The sequence below is a fragment of the Lutra lutra genome, chromosome 12 (genome assembly GCF_902655055.1).
Source record: "Lutra lutra chromosome 12, mLutLut1.2, whole genome shotgun sequence".
Taxonomy (NCBI): Eukaryota; Metazoa; Chordata; class Mammalia; order Carnivora; family Mustelidae; genus Lutra; species Lutra lutra.
This window is the reverse complement of record NC_062289.1, coordinates 64,968,723-64,983,612: the sequence shown is the minus strand read 5'-3', so window position 1 is coordinate 64,983,612 and position 14,890 is coordinate 64,968,723. Positions and strand designations below refer to the sequence as shown.

The following is a 14,890-nucleotide window of genomic DNA, read 5'->3' as shown; positions in this document are numbered from 1 at the left end:
TCACAAAAGGCACTAAACCTTGACACTTCTCCTTTAGCTTACGGTAAGATGTGTATCACCCACCAACCTAGAATCTAGTATATGTCCAACGTGAGGGATGCAACCGGCCAAAATGAAATTCCGTTGACAAATGAATCTAAGTATAGGTTTGTACTGCCTGCGTCTCCCTTCTTGGACATGCTTTCCTGTCTCTACAGTTCCAGGGGTGGTGCTACCAATAACTGGGCACCAATAGCCTGGTGTTTTTTTTCTCAATAGTCAATCATTCAACAAATATTTCAGCATCAGGTCAGGTCCAGACGCTGTGCTAGGCCCAGAAGTGAACAAGACAGACAAGATCCCAGCTCTCTGGTAACTTCATTCTAGTGCGGGGTGCAGGGCGGGGAGACAGGTTACACGGACCTGGCGGGAACAGGGTCAGCCAGGGGGAATGCGAGAAGATTAACTAGAGAAACAGCAGAATCCGGAGCCTACTAGGTCTTCAGGCCACGCCCGGAGGAGTCTGCATTTTACTTATCACTTAAGAGCTAAAGATAGCCAGATTGCACCAACCGGTAGACTTCCTAGATCATTTAATCCTTTCGATCCAACCTTCACAAACCACCATTTGTGCTTGTCGAGTCTCCTGGCCACTCTGGGTCCCTTGGCCTACATCAGGCCACCTCGGGTCTAGGTCAACTGGTCCCTATCTGCTGGTCCCCGCAGCCCCCGCGGTCATCTCCTACCAGAGCCCTTTGGACCCAGTCAGGCCTGTCCGCCCGTTTGTCTCCCCCGGCACGGGTCCCCCTGAGCCCCTCGGCCAGCCAAGTCACCTTAGTGCCACGCCTCCAAGGCCAGAGAGATTCGGCATGCTCTTTATGCTTTGTTCGCTGATCAGGTTTTCGAAATGCCGCTGCCTCTCGACTCCGGCTGTTTTCCAGCCAGAGCGGGGCCAGCCCGCAGCGTCAGCGCCCCCGGCGGCGCACCGCAGCCCAGGAAGGGAGTGGCTGCAGCCACCTCCTCCTCCGCCACCCCCGGCACCCCCGCCTCCTCCGCCTCCTCCGCCTCCTCCGCTTGCTGCCGGAACGCGGGAGCGGCCGAAAGCGGCGCACGCCCCGACCGTCACCACCGTGCTCCTGATTGGCCGCGCCATGTAACGACGCGGGGAGGGCCCGGGCGGCAGCTGGGAGCCAGAGCCCGCGCGTGCGCAAATCGAGAGCGCTGGGCGGAGGGGGAGGTGGCCGGCAGCTTCTCCCGCGTCCGCCATTTTGTTGCTGTGGCTCCTGGGAACGGGCTGGGCAAAAACCGCCCCGGAGGCGCGACGCTCCTGGGAGTCCGGTGCTTCGTGTGACGACGGGGATCACTGCAGAGACTTGGGGGGGCGCGGAGTCGGCGCGTTCCGGGCCAGGAGTGACTGAAAGCACTCCCGGTACGCCAAGCAGCCCGAGAACCCCGGGGCGGCCTCCGCTGCGGCTCGGCTTCTCCCGTCCCGACCTCGGGCTGTGCCCTGCATTCCCCGGGCCGGCTCCCTCCGTGAGGCGGCCCCGGCGCAGGCGGGCGGCGGCGGAGGATGCTGCGGGCCCGGAGCCGAGAGGAAGGTGCTGGCTCGGCCCTGTAATTGCGCCTCGAGGTGTGCCAAAAGGCCCTTCCTTGGCCGCAAAGCCGTCTGTCGGGCAAAGGCGTCCAGAACAGACGAGAGCAGCCGCCGCCCCGAATTGCCGCAGAGCCGCGGTCCGACACCATGTCCTCCGCTAGGTTCGACTCCTCAGACCGCTCTGCCTGGTACATGGGGCCGGTGTCTCGCCAGGAGGCGCAGACCCGGCTCCAGGGGCAGCGCCACGGTATGTTCCTAGTTCGCGATTCCTCCACCTGCCCCGGGGATTATGTGCTGTCCGTGTCCGAGAACTCGCGGGTCTCCCACTACATCATCAACTCGCTGCCCAACCGCCGTTTTAAGATCGGGGACCAGGAGTTTGATCACTTGCCGGCCCTGCTGGAGTTCTACAAGATTCACTACCTGGACACCACCACCCTAATCGAGCCCGCACCCAGGTACGCTAGCGCCCGCGCTTCCCGGGCACACAGCCGGCTCCGACCGCGGAGGAGGGTAAAGAATGGTTCGCTTGGGATCGAAGAGTAGGGGGTGGGGGTGGGTGATTGAACCCGTTTCACCCCATTCTGAACCAAATGATTTTCCAGAAGGCGCTCTGAACGGAAGAATAGTGTCAGGATCTGGGTCACTGGATGAGGGGATGCGTTTTAAATTTGTTTTAAATTTGTTAAACGGAGGTTGCATAGCTAAAATGCCCGCTTTTTGCCTTTAGTCACGTTATCTATTGGGTATCCTACTAAAGAGTTTTTGTTTTTAAACCTTTTTTTGGACCACAGACTTCTTTGAGAATCTTAAGGTAGCTGTGGCATTTCCCCCTCCCTAAAAATGCACGTACACACAACTTCACACACCATTCAAGGTTCTTGGGCTCCCTGCTCCAGTTTAAGAACTCTTGGTCTGCAGCCTTTGGAACAAATAGTCAACAAATGAAAATGCCTGAGTCTTTATAGCTACAAAACCTTTAACGGTGAAATATCAGAACTGTATTTTTAAAAAAAATTAAATATCAGAACTGTATATTGATACCTTGGTGCCAGGTTTGAATTACACCAGACACCTTTTGTTTTGTAGTTACAGAAGGTGCACCGGCTTCAGCGAGGATATATTTTTGAGTTTTTATTTTGTAGTTTACCCCAAGCTGGACCATTAGTAGGCCAGAAATCCATTTGATTAAATTCTAAGGAGTAATAAAGCTAGAATGTTAATAACAAAGGGAAATTTTTGAGCTACACCTTTTTTTTTTTTTAAGATTTTATTTATTTATTTGACAGAGAGAAATCACAAGTAGGCAGAGAGGCAGGCAGAGAGAGAGAGGAGGAAGCAGGCTCCCTGCTGAGCAGAAAGCCCGATGTGGGATGTGGGGTGATGTGGGATGTGGGGCGTGGGATGTGGGGCCGGAACCCAGGACCTGGGATCTTGACCTGAGCCGAAGGCAGCGGCTTAACCCACTGAGCCACCCAGGCGCCCCTGAGCTACACCTTCTTAATTCTATCCTAGTTTAAGACGTACATTTTGTACATTTGTAAGTCTAAATGATTTAGTAAAGTTAAGCATCCAGGTCCTCTTTTCCAAGTAAAATGCATTATTTTATTTGATGATTTGCTTTAATTTGTCTTCAGTGTTTTATTACGTTTCTTTTATTTAAATTATGCCAAATTTGAACTGAAGAAATTTCCTGGAATTTTTTTAAATGAAAGGTATTTTACTGTCCATTTTGCTTCTTGAACTTATGTTTTTAAAGGATAGGGTGCTCATTTTTGGAATGAGGTGTTTCTGACTTTATAGATTTGCTGAGAAGATAGTCCTCTGAGCTTTAACCATTAAGAGCTATGATAATTAAGGAGCACCCACTAGATGGGTAAGTGTTGCTTCTGTGGAATAAGAGGAAACAAAGCCATGACAGTATAATGACTGTAAGATTAACTGCTGAACTAAATGGACTTTAAAAACTGGGAGAAAGTGAATATAAATCAAATAGTGTATAACAAAGACCTAGGCACCAAGAATCTGATTGGTGAAATCTCCAGGTCCCCAGAGATGCTGGTAATTGGAGTCAACTTTGAGCACAGTATATTCTGTTATGAGGGGTTGGAGAAAATATTAGAACCAGCTATGAGATTTTTAATATATTTCAGTGAATTACTTTTCCAACTCATAGAGATTAATTAATAGCATTAATTTCAGGCATTTATTAAGCCGTGCTATGTGCAAGGCATTGTGCTTGCTTTGAGGTGACAGGTATTACAATACTGTTCTGTTTCAGAATGTGCGAGTAAATGGTTTGATCTCCTTCTAAGAGAGAAAAAGGGGTATGCTGCGGTGGCTTTCATTACCAACAAAAACAACTCCACATTTTTCATACATGGGCCTTTCCAGATACCAGACATAACTTTTCTGTTTTGGATGCCTGTCCTCCCCGTCCCCACCTTGTTCTTCCTTTAGTGCAGTCCCATTAAGCAACTCATTTAATCCCTGGTAGCTGTTCCTGCCTACCTTCTCACACCTTTGTACCTTTGCTCCAGCTGTTGGTTGGGCTCCTGGCTCTAGGTTGGCTGCTTAACCCCACCCCACTCCTCACCTCACCTATTGAAATCTTAACTGCTGGGGCGCCTGGGTAGCTCAGTGGGTTAAGGCCTCTCTCTGCCTTCGGCTCAGGTCATGGTCTCAATGTCCTGGGATCGAGCCCCACATCAGGCTCTCTGCTCAGTGGGGAACCTGCTTCCCCCTCTCTCTCTGCCTGCCTCTCTGACTACTTGTAATCTCTATCAAATAAAATCTTAAAAAAAAAAAAAAATCTTAACTGCCGTTCCAGGCCCCTCAAATAATAGGGCCTTTCCCTGACCCTCCCACTTACACGCAGCTGTAATTGTTTCTCCTCCTCTTCACTTTCTGCCCCAGGCATGTTGCTGTAATTTAGGTTTTTATTTATTTTTTTTTTTTTAAAGATTTTTTTTTTATTTATTTATTTGACAGAGAGAGATCACAAGTAGACAGAGAGGCAGGCAGAGAGACGGAGGGAAGCAGGCTCTCTGCTGAGCAGAGAGCCCGATGTGGGACTCGATCCCAGGACCCCGAGATCATGACCTGAGCCGAAGGCAGCGGCTTAAACCACTGAGCCACCCAGGCGCCCAATTTAGGTTTTTATATTCCACTGGTATCTCAGGACAGTGATCACAATTCTGTTTGAATTCGATCCGGACTGAATTTACTTTCTTAATCTTTGGATTTTCTCCCCCAGCCTAAAATTCGAAGATTGGTTTGATTGGTTTTCAGACTTTATAGAAAACTAGAGGTACCCTGTAAAGTCTTGGCCAAATGGAAGTCAGTTTAATGCCTCTTCACACCTCAAACAAGATATTTTAAGTGGTTTAGGCATCAAAACTGCGCTCATTAGGCTAGAGTTTCGTACCCTTTTGCTGAAAGTTCATTTTTAAAATTTTGTTTAGTGAAAAATTATAATTGTATGACTTCCTTGGAACTTAAGGACTGGTGTTTGTTTTCCAGTCTGATCTTTTTTATTGGAATGTTCCGCAACATTTAGTTTATATTTTTTAGAAAAGATTTTATCTGAGGGGCGCCTGGGTGGCTCAGTTGTTGGGCATCTGCCTTCAGCTTGGGTTGTGATCCTGGGGTCCTGGGGATATTCCTTGGATATTCTATCTCTCTGCCTCTCTCCAACTCCCCTTGCTTGTGTTCCCTTTCTTGCTGTGTCTCTCTCTGAATTTAAAAAAAATTTTTTTTTCATTTATTTGAGAGAGACAGAGCCTGCACGGGAGAAAGAACATGAGCTGGGGGAGAGGCAGATGGAGAGGAGGAGGCAGACTCCCAACTAAGCAGGGAGCCCAATGTGGGGCTCTGTCCCCAGACCCTGGGATCATGACCCAAGCCAAACGCAGACACTTAACCAGCTGAGTAGCCCAGGCACCCCTAGTTTTATATTTTTATTCAAATATTTACAAGAGTTATATCCCAGTGATGGGGACTGAGAACAATGGATGGCCAGCGTACTTTCTCCACAATAGAACTTCCATTTTATTGGAAGAGACAAACAATGAAATACAACATTAATAAATGCTATGAAGGAAATGAGGCTGAGCAGAGAGAATATAATAGGAGGGACCTACCTGACATAGTGTGATCAGGGAAAGCCTGAAGCTATCTAAGGGTAGAGAAGAGGCAAGCCTTGGGACTTGATCCCAGGACCCCGAGATCATGACCTGAACCGAAGGCAGAGGCTCAACCCAGTGAGCCACCCAGGCGCCCCAAGGCAATTGGATTTTATTTCAGATGCAGTGGGTGCCATTGAAGGAGTTTGAAGCACAGGAGTGATCTGGAGTTGTCACTGTTATCTGGGTGCAAAAGGATGGTGGCTGATGATGTATTTGTCACAGGTCATATAGACTGATGTAGAGCTGTGACTTGAAGGTCCCTGTTTTGGAGTTGATTGATGTTGCTGGTGGGAAGGAATATGGTGAGGGAAGAGAAAGGAAGAAACAAAGATGACTTGGTACATTTGTAACTTTGTGTCCTCTCAGTTTATCTTATTAATTGCTTTTTGTATTTGTCTGTGGTGTTTCTGTGGTGGATTTTATTTTTTTATTTTTTTTTTAAGATTTTATTTATTTATTTGACAGAGAGATCACAAGCAGGCAGAGAGGCAGGCAGAGAGAGAGGAGGAAGCAGGCTCCCTGCTGAGCAAAGAGCCCGATGCGGGGCTCGATCCCAGGACTCTGAGATCATGACCTGAGCCGAAGGCAGCGGCTTAACCCACTGAGCCACCCAGGCGCCCCTCTGTGGTGGATTTTAAATTTAACCCCCCAAAAGTGTCATATATCATGTCAGATGGCTTTTGTTGATTGAGTGGCCCTAAAGGATTCTTGCAGAATGTGGTTGTAAATTTTTTTTTTTTTTAAGATTTTAATTTTATTTATGAGAGGGGGAGCTAGTGCCAGGGAGGAGCAGAGGGAGAGGGACAAGCAGACCCTGAGATCATGACCTGAGTCAGAACCAAGAGTTCGGCACTTAACCAGACCAGCCAACCAGGCATCGCAGATGTAGGTGTAATTTTTATATTATAGTTCTGATAGATAAAACCCGTGGTGGTTTTCACCTCCAATTTATTTGACTATAAATATTTTTAAGATCTGTTCACTAAGTGGGCGCCTGGGTGGCTCAGTGGGTTAAAGCCTCTGCCTTCAGCTCAGGTCATGATCTCAGGGTCCTGGGATCGAGTCCCACATCAGGCTCTCTACTCAGCAGGGAGCCTGCTTCCTCCTTTCTCTGCCTTCCTCTCTGCCTACTTCTTATCTGTCTCTGTCAAAGAAATAAAATTAAAAAAAAAAAAAGACCTGTTCACTAAGTTACAGTTAATATTCAGGTAGGGACTGCTGGGTGGCTTAGTTGGTTAAGCGTCTGCTTTTGTCTGGGGTCATGATCCCAGGGTTCTGGGATCGAGCCCCGCCTCAGGGAGCCATTAGGCTCCTCAGTAGGGAGCCTCCTTCTCCCTTTCCCTCTCTGCCTGGTGCTCCCCTGCTTGTTATCTCTTTCTCTCTCTCTCTCACTCACTGACAAATAAATAAAATCTTCAAAAAAAAAACATTCAGGTAAGTGCTGGTGTTTTTTTATTTAATGGAGGTGATTTCCAGTTTAACAACAATGTTTCAGAAGGTTCCTAAGTAAATTGTTTAGATATGAAAGCCATTTTCCTGTGTTTTAGAAGCTGTGTTTTGCATAGCTTGCTTTGTTTATATAATTCTCTAGCTTTAGCTTATGCAGCTATATGAAGGCTAGGAGGAAGAGCTGAGAAGTAAAGTTTTTTAACTGAGGCAAGTGGACCCTTAGAGAAAATCTTTGATTTTTGTCAACAGACATTGCACATCTCATGTACTTGGTAACACAGAACTAACATTGAATCAACAATCCCTGTCATATTCTTGAGAAGGTTACTGGTGCAGAGTTTGTTTGTTTAAGATTTATTTATTTGTCAGAGAGGAAGAGAGCGCAAGCAATGGGAACAGCAGGCAGAGGGAGAAGCAAGCTCCCTTCTGAGCAAGGAGCCCAGTGTGGGACTCAATCCCAGCACCCTGAGGTCATGACTTGAACTGAAGGCAGACGCTTAATTGACTGAGCCACCCAGGCAAACTGGTGCTGAGATTTTTCTTAAAAGGCCATTTCCATGCTGTCTACTATGATAGAATAGTTGAAAAAGGATGCCCAGCTTAACCTGAGTGCCCAGAAGAGGGCCTTCCCACCTGTGAAGCAGAAGCCAAACCCTGCATGGACCAGAAGATGCCCCCACATGGTCACACCACCCACATCCCCTTTTCTAAATATTTGAGGGAACTCAAATCTGGACTTCTAGAATTAGGAGTGGAGGAGATTACTGGTAATTTTGATTAGCATAGAATTTGGTACTGTGAATAAACCTTTGATTTTCCTTTTACCAGCAGTTTAAATCATCTGAATTTGATTCAGATAAGATACAAGAACATGGTCATTATGCTGGGAGTGGAAGCTTGCCCAGTTAAGAGTTGTGTTCCCAGGGCATGTAAATACTGGTAGCCATTTGATTTGTGACTTTTCTCTTATTTAAGACTCAAATGAAGATATTTTTTTAACTGTAGAAAGAATTTTTTCTTTTGACCTAAAGAGTTGGACTAGATTATTTCTAGGTTTCCTTCAGGCTAAAATATTTTAGTTGTTCCTGATAAGTAAAAGGGGACAGTGCTTATTAGTGGGAGTTCAGATTATTTTAGAATCAGAGCTAAGATCATACCAAGTAAGGTGGGGCCATTAGGCATGTGGCAACTAGTCTGGAATGATGACTGAGAGCATGGATGAAACAGTGGTGAGCTGAAGAGGCTTGGACAGCAAACCAAATGACATACAGGATTTCTTTGTCTATATAACAGAATTAAACCAGATATAGGGAATTGGGGTGCTGAAGTTTCTGTGTTTTCAGAAGGAGAAAAAAAAAGAAACAGGAACGGGAAATGCTTCCCTATGTCTTTGGCATTTTATTTTTATTAGCAGGAATTTCACTGTATTTGAGCCTACTCTAAACCAAAGCCCAGTACTAGTCTCAAGGCATGTAATGGGAGTTATCTTGGGTTTTAGCTCTTGAGAAGTTCAGTATATTGAACAAGTTAAAATAGAATACCTTGGGAGCTTAAAAGCAAGAATGAGCAACTGAGGGGTCAGCGAAGGCTTGAAAGAAGAGGTGAGGAGGGGAGAAAAAGATGGTGGGGGCTCAGCTCTGCCTGAGGATTCTCTACCTTTGCCCCCCCAACTTGTGACACTCTCTTTCTCAAGTCCGTATATTTATATTTATATATTTATATGTATACATATTTATATTATAATACAAACTTTATGTATATATATTATATATTATATAAAATATTTTATATATATTATATACAAGGATAATATAAATATATGTTAATATATATATATATATATTTAAGATTTATTTATTTGAGAGTGAGACAGAGCAAGCAGAGAGAGAGGGAGACAAGCAGACTCCAGTGAGCAGGGAGCCTGATGCTGGGCTCAGTCCCAGGGCCGGGAGATCATGCCCTGAGCCAAAACCAAGAGTATGCACTTAACTAATTGAGCCACCCAGGCACCCCCATAAATAAGTCTTTAAAAAGAATTTTGTTTTGTTTTTCAACTTTTTACTGTGAAATGCTTTCATATATACAAGAGAATATGTATATACGTGTTTATAATAAGACAATTCACTAATACCCATGTGACCCCTTTATTTATTATTTTTTAAAGATTTTATTTATTTATTTGACAGAGATCACAATTAGAGAGGCAGGCAGAGAGAGGGGAAGGGAAGCAGGCTCCCTGCTGAGCAGAGAGCCCGATGGAGGGCTCGATCCCAAGACCCTGGGATCATGACCTGAGCGGAAAGCAGAAGGTTTAACCCACTGAGCCACCCAGGCACCCCCATGTGACCCCTTTAAAAAACTAGATTACCAGTACCTTTGAAATTCTCTTCTCAGAGGTTGTATTCCTTCTTTTGCATGAGGGAAATTTTAGGCTTAGAAGATATTAACGCTTAGGTTTAAAGACAGTGTTTTATCTGTGCTTCATACATGAAGCTGAGAGTGCTTTTTACCTAAAGGAGAGGAGGTTCATTGACTAGGTAGGAAAAGCCAATTTCCAGTTAGTCATCCAGGGACTTCCTACTCAGTACGCTGTGGACTATAGGCATAAGACAGGGAGAAGCCTGGGTCTTAGAGTATTTGAATAGGCTTAGAAAACGCCTTGTATGTAAAATTTATTTTTTAAAATATTTTATTTATTTATTTGAGAGAGAGCGCACAAGCAGGGTGAGGGGCAGAGGGAGAAGCAGACTCCTCGCTGAGCAGGGAGCCCGACATGGGGCTCAGTGTCAGGACTCCAGGATAATGACCTGAGCCAAAGACGGGTGCTTAACTGACTGAGGCACCCAGGCACCCCTCTTTGTATGTAAAATTTAAAGAGGAGTTTACAGGTGCTCTTTTACAGTCTTGAACAAATCAAAATGAGAAACAATGAATTGTTACAGTTTTATGTTACATATTACTTTGGGCTGTGGGACCTAATAAAAAGAGCAAGATAATCTGCCCTGGCATCATCATGGTTTCATGTCTACAGTGGAATTTATGTGTAATTTGCAGCAAATTTTGATGAATACAGGAGTTTAAGGGTATCAGGTGGAAGACTTTGGTATTTATGTCAGGGATATGCGGCTGGGAGATTGATGTGAAATTTAGGGATATCTGTGCATGCCTCTTTATAGCAGTATTATAGCAGTATAATCATTATTGTCATTATAGCAGTATAATCGTGGAGAAAGTATAAGCTATCCCTCCATCGTTGTCAGATTTGCATACATCTCCTCACCAGGGATGTATTGAAAGTTGAAAAGCATGCTCTGCTCTTTTAACCCAGTAATCTAGACAATGAATCAGCAAACTTTCAATAAGGGGGCAGATAGTAAATATTTTAAGCTTTTAGACCATATAGGCTCTCATAGTTTCTCAACTATTCCCTTAGAGCACAAAAGCAGTCCTAGACAATACTGTAAATGAGTGAGTTTGGCTGTGGTGTAATAAAACTTTATTTACAAAAGTATACAGTAGGCTGAATGGCCTACAGGCCATAGTTTGCGGACTCGTAGGCCAGACTCAAGTTTTTGTATAGTGTACTGAAGCTAAGAATGGTTCTTATATTTTTGAAAGGTTGTATTTTAAAGAAAGATGAATATATAACATAAGCCATATGTGTAGTCTGCAAAACCTCAAACACAGACCAGTCTTTTAAAAAGTTTGTCAACCTCGAGGGCCTTACCAGCAAAGTTCCTGGTTTGTGCTTATAGGAATGAGCAGTGTGCCCTGTGAGTTAAGGGGAACCTGGGAAAGGGAGCATTTTGAACCTTTGGGCTTCTAGTCTTGTTCTGATTTAGAATCCAGATATATGTAATGCTGTCTTCAACAAAATCTTTCAATTCCAAAGAGGGCTAGTCTTCAGCTTCTAGTGCATTGCCTCTTTGCCTGTTTTCCTGCTCCTTAACAGAACTCATTCCTTCCTTTGAGTGCTCCTCAACCCTATCAGCTTCTGTCATGGTACATTAGTTACTCTTTTGCCTGTGTTTTTGTTTTCCAGTCTCTAACTATGCTAAATTGTCAGTCTTTTAAGAGCAAGAACTTGGTTTTAATTCATTGTCTCCCAAGTTCTCAGTATGTAGTAATTCTAGTGGATACCTGGGTAGATGAATTTCATTACTGTTAATCCCCACTGAAACTGTACTAGTGTCCTCTTAGTTTGTGTTGTAGAACTAACTGCTTTTGGGACACCTGGGTGGCTCTGGGTTAAACCTCTGCCTTCAGCTCAGATCATGATCTCAGGGTCCTGGGGTTGAGCCCCGCATCGGGCTCTCTGCTCAGTGGGGAGCCTGCTTCCCCCTCTCTCTCTCCCGGCCTCTCTGTGATCTCTCTCTCTCTGTCAAATAAATAAATAAAATCTTTTAAAAAACCAAAAACCTAACTGCTTTTAACTTTTTAAGTATACGAACAATGAAATACCCTTGGATGGGGTCAGAGGTGGAACTGATGGTGCTTTTAGTAAAGTATCTGAGATTTATGTAGTATTACCCAAACTTCTTACAGATTGTCTGTGGCCCTTGAAATAGAGGCAAGGTGTACCTTAAAGAGGGTAGGAGTGGGGAGCTGATCCGGGTGCTCAGCAACAACCAGGAACTATTGTGCATGTTCACACACAATCTGATGTTAATTCCCATGCACCCAAAAGACGCAGGATTTATTCCTAAGGCTGACTAGCTCACTGATTATGAGTGAATACTCTAGAACCAGACTGCCTGAGTGCAAATCTAATAACCTGTGTTTGCATTGGCTTCCTCATATGTAAGATGGAGATAATCATAGGATTGCTGAGAGGATGAAATAATTTAAAATCTGTATGGACTGCAAACAGTGCTTGGTACAGGTAGTAAGTGTCAACTCTTATTACTGTTGTTCCTGCTGCTACTCCTGCTATCTCTTTTTTTTTTTCCTTAAGATTTTATTTATTTATTTGACAGAGATCACAAGTAGGCAGAGAGGAAACACAAACAGGGGGAGTGGGAGAGGGAGAAGCAGGCTCCCTGCCGAGCAGGGAGCCTGATACGGGGCTTGATCCCAGGACCCTGGGATCATGACCTGAGCCAAAGGCAGATGCTTAATGCCCAGCTGCACCAGAGTTTGTTTGTTTGTTTGTTTGTTTTTATAAGATTTTATTTACTTATTTATTTGACACAGAACGTGAGTGAGCACAAGCAGGGGGAGCAGCAGAAGGAGGGGGAGAAGCAGACCCTCCCCTGAGATTCTAGAGGTTTTAAATCAAGCTCCTAATCACCATGGCATAATACATAGACTGTTGTTAATTCAGTTGTCAGTATACTATATTAAATTAGTCATTTACATTTAAAAGATTGAAGTTTTGCCAAATTATGAAGACTGCCTTTTGGAAAACAGTGTAGCAGTGTGTACCAAGGGCCATGAAAATGGCTCTGTTCTTTAATCTGGAAATCTAGGCTTTACAAAAAATCTAATACTGAGATGGTTCATTTGGTTGGGCATCTGACTCTTGGTTTCGGCTTCCACTATGATCTCAGATTCCTGAGATTGAGCCCCAGGTTGGGCTCTGTGTTGTGTGTGGAGCCTGCTTAAGATTCTCTCCCTGTCTCCCCCGCCACCTTAAAAAATTGAATATCAAAAAACTATGTTAAAAAGACTTTGTGATGTTGATGATCAAATAGGGAGAAAGAAAAACTAAAAATCCAGAAACACAGGGATGCTTAGTTCCTGCAGGCTCACAGACTGACATGTCATCCTGACAGAGGTAAATAAATGATCACGTAGACCAGTGATAGAAGGAAACACCTGTGGTGTGGTATTTGGCAGAAAAACCAGCATGGGCATAAACAAGACTCTTTTAAGAAAGCCATAAAGTTTGGGTGCCTGCGTGGCTCTCTCTGTTAAGTGTCCAAATCTTGGTTCAGCTCAGGTCCTGATCTCAAGAGGCATGAGATTCAGCCTGGCTTTGGGCTCCATGCTCAGTGGGAGTCTGCTTAGATATTCTCTCTCTGTCCCTCTCCCTGAGTGCAAGCACTTTCTCTCAAATAAATAATCTTAATTTTGGCTAGTGGAAGGGGTGAAAAGGTAGCTATGATGGGGCAGGAGCTGTAGGACTTTTTTTTTCTCTTTCATTGGAAGGGGGTTGTTTGTAAGATTTTATTTATTTGACACAGAGAGATCACAAGTAGGCAGAGAGGCAGGCAGAGTGAGAGGGGGGAATCAGGCTCACCGCTGAGCAGAGAGCCCGATGTGGGGCTCAATCCCATGACCCTGGGATCACGACCCGAGATGAAGGCAGAGGCTTTAACACACTGAGCCACCCGGGCACCCCAAGATTTTATTTTATTTTTTTTAGTAAGCTCTATACCCAACACAGGGCTTAAACTCAGAACCAGGTGAGTTGCATGCTCTACCAACTGAGCCAGCCAGGCATCCCTTGTTTTTCCTTTTTTGCTGAATGTTGTAACATGGTAGCTTTTTTTATAAAGAAAAAAATTAATTAAAATATTTAAACATAAGAGATCATGTTGTAATATGAAGTAACTTTTTAGATCATTAATTGGAGGGAAGGAAAAGACTGGACATGAGCTAATAGATGATAAAACGGGTGCCTGAGTGGCTTAGTTGGTTAAGCAGCCTACTCTAGATTTCGGCTCAGGTCATGATCTCAGGGTCCTGGGATTGAGGCTTGTGTTGTGTTCCCCTCTCAGCAGGAAGACTGCTTGAGGATTCTCATAATCCTTCTGCCCCTCTACCTGCTTGTGGGCTCTTTCTCTCTCAAATAAGTAGATAAATAAATGCTTTTTTAAAAAATAAGTGATCTTTTTAAAAAAGATAAAACTGGGGCGCCTGGGTGGCTCAGTGGGTTAAGCCTCTACCTTCAGCTCAGGTTGTGATCTCAAGGTCCTGGGATTGAGCCCTGCATTGGGCTCTCTGCTCTGCGGGGAGCCTGCTCCTCCCACCACTCTGCCTCTCTGCCTACTTGTGATTGATCTCTCTGTGTCAAATAAATAAATGAATCTTAAAAAAAAAAGATAAATTGGAAAGCATAGACAGTGGTTAAATAGGCATTTCCTATCCTGGCTTACTCTCCCTCAAGACTACTCTAGAACTGGGCTCTGGTGATGGTTCTGCAGGTGTAGTCACTTCATAGGTGCAGACTCTTTGGATGAAGCCCAGGGTTTATAACTCTGGTGTAGATTCTCTGCTTTAGAAAAGTTAAGTGGTGGGAGGGAACAAATGGTAGAGAATTTTTTTTTTCCCAAAAGTTTATGTATTTGCAACTTCTCAGAACATTTCTTAGGTGAATAGAGACTTCTATACTTCTTTTGAAGAAGAGGCATTACAGACAGGGAGAGAACAGGGACTGCACTCTTATAACTGACCCTGGGAGGGCATTCTGCAGCTTACTTGTCAAATACATGCTGATCTCCTGTGCACAGCAGAGGGGTGTGGTGGTGTCTATGGACTGACACTTTGATGAGAGCTCTTGCTTGTGAGTTCTGCTATGAAAAGTTCCCTGTGTTTTCATTTTGATGATCAGGTAATGATTTATGCATAACATGCAATATGGTGTATAAACCCTTTTCTGGTTTTTGTATTTTGAGAGACACAGAAACTGAAGCCGTCGTCATTTTCTTTTTGGATGCCCAGGGAAGTGTGCAGGAAG

At 44.5% G+C, this 14,890-nt stretch overlaps 1 protein-coding gene across 1 annotated transcript in view; it reads left to right on the top strand.

Moving 5' to 3' along the window:
- The first annotated feature begins 1,222 nt into the window (after window positions 1–1,222).
- CRKL (CRK like proto-oncogene, adaptor protein) overlaps window positions 1,223–14,890 on the top strand; it is a 43,156-nt gene continuing 29,488 nt past the window's right edge. Inside the window, exon 1 of the mRNA XM_047697060.1 lies at window positions 1,223–2,031. Within this exon, the coding sequence (XP_047553016.1) occupies window positions 1,721–2,031 (311 nt within the window). The 5' untranslated portion in view covers window positions 1,223–1,720. The remainder of the gene's footprint in view (window positions 2,032–14,890) is intronic.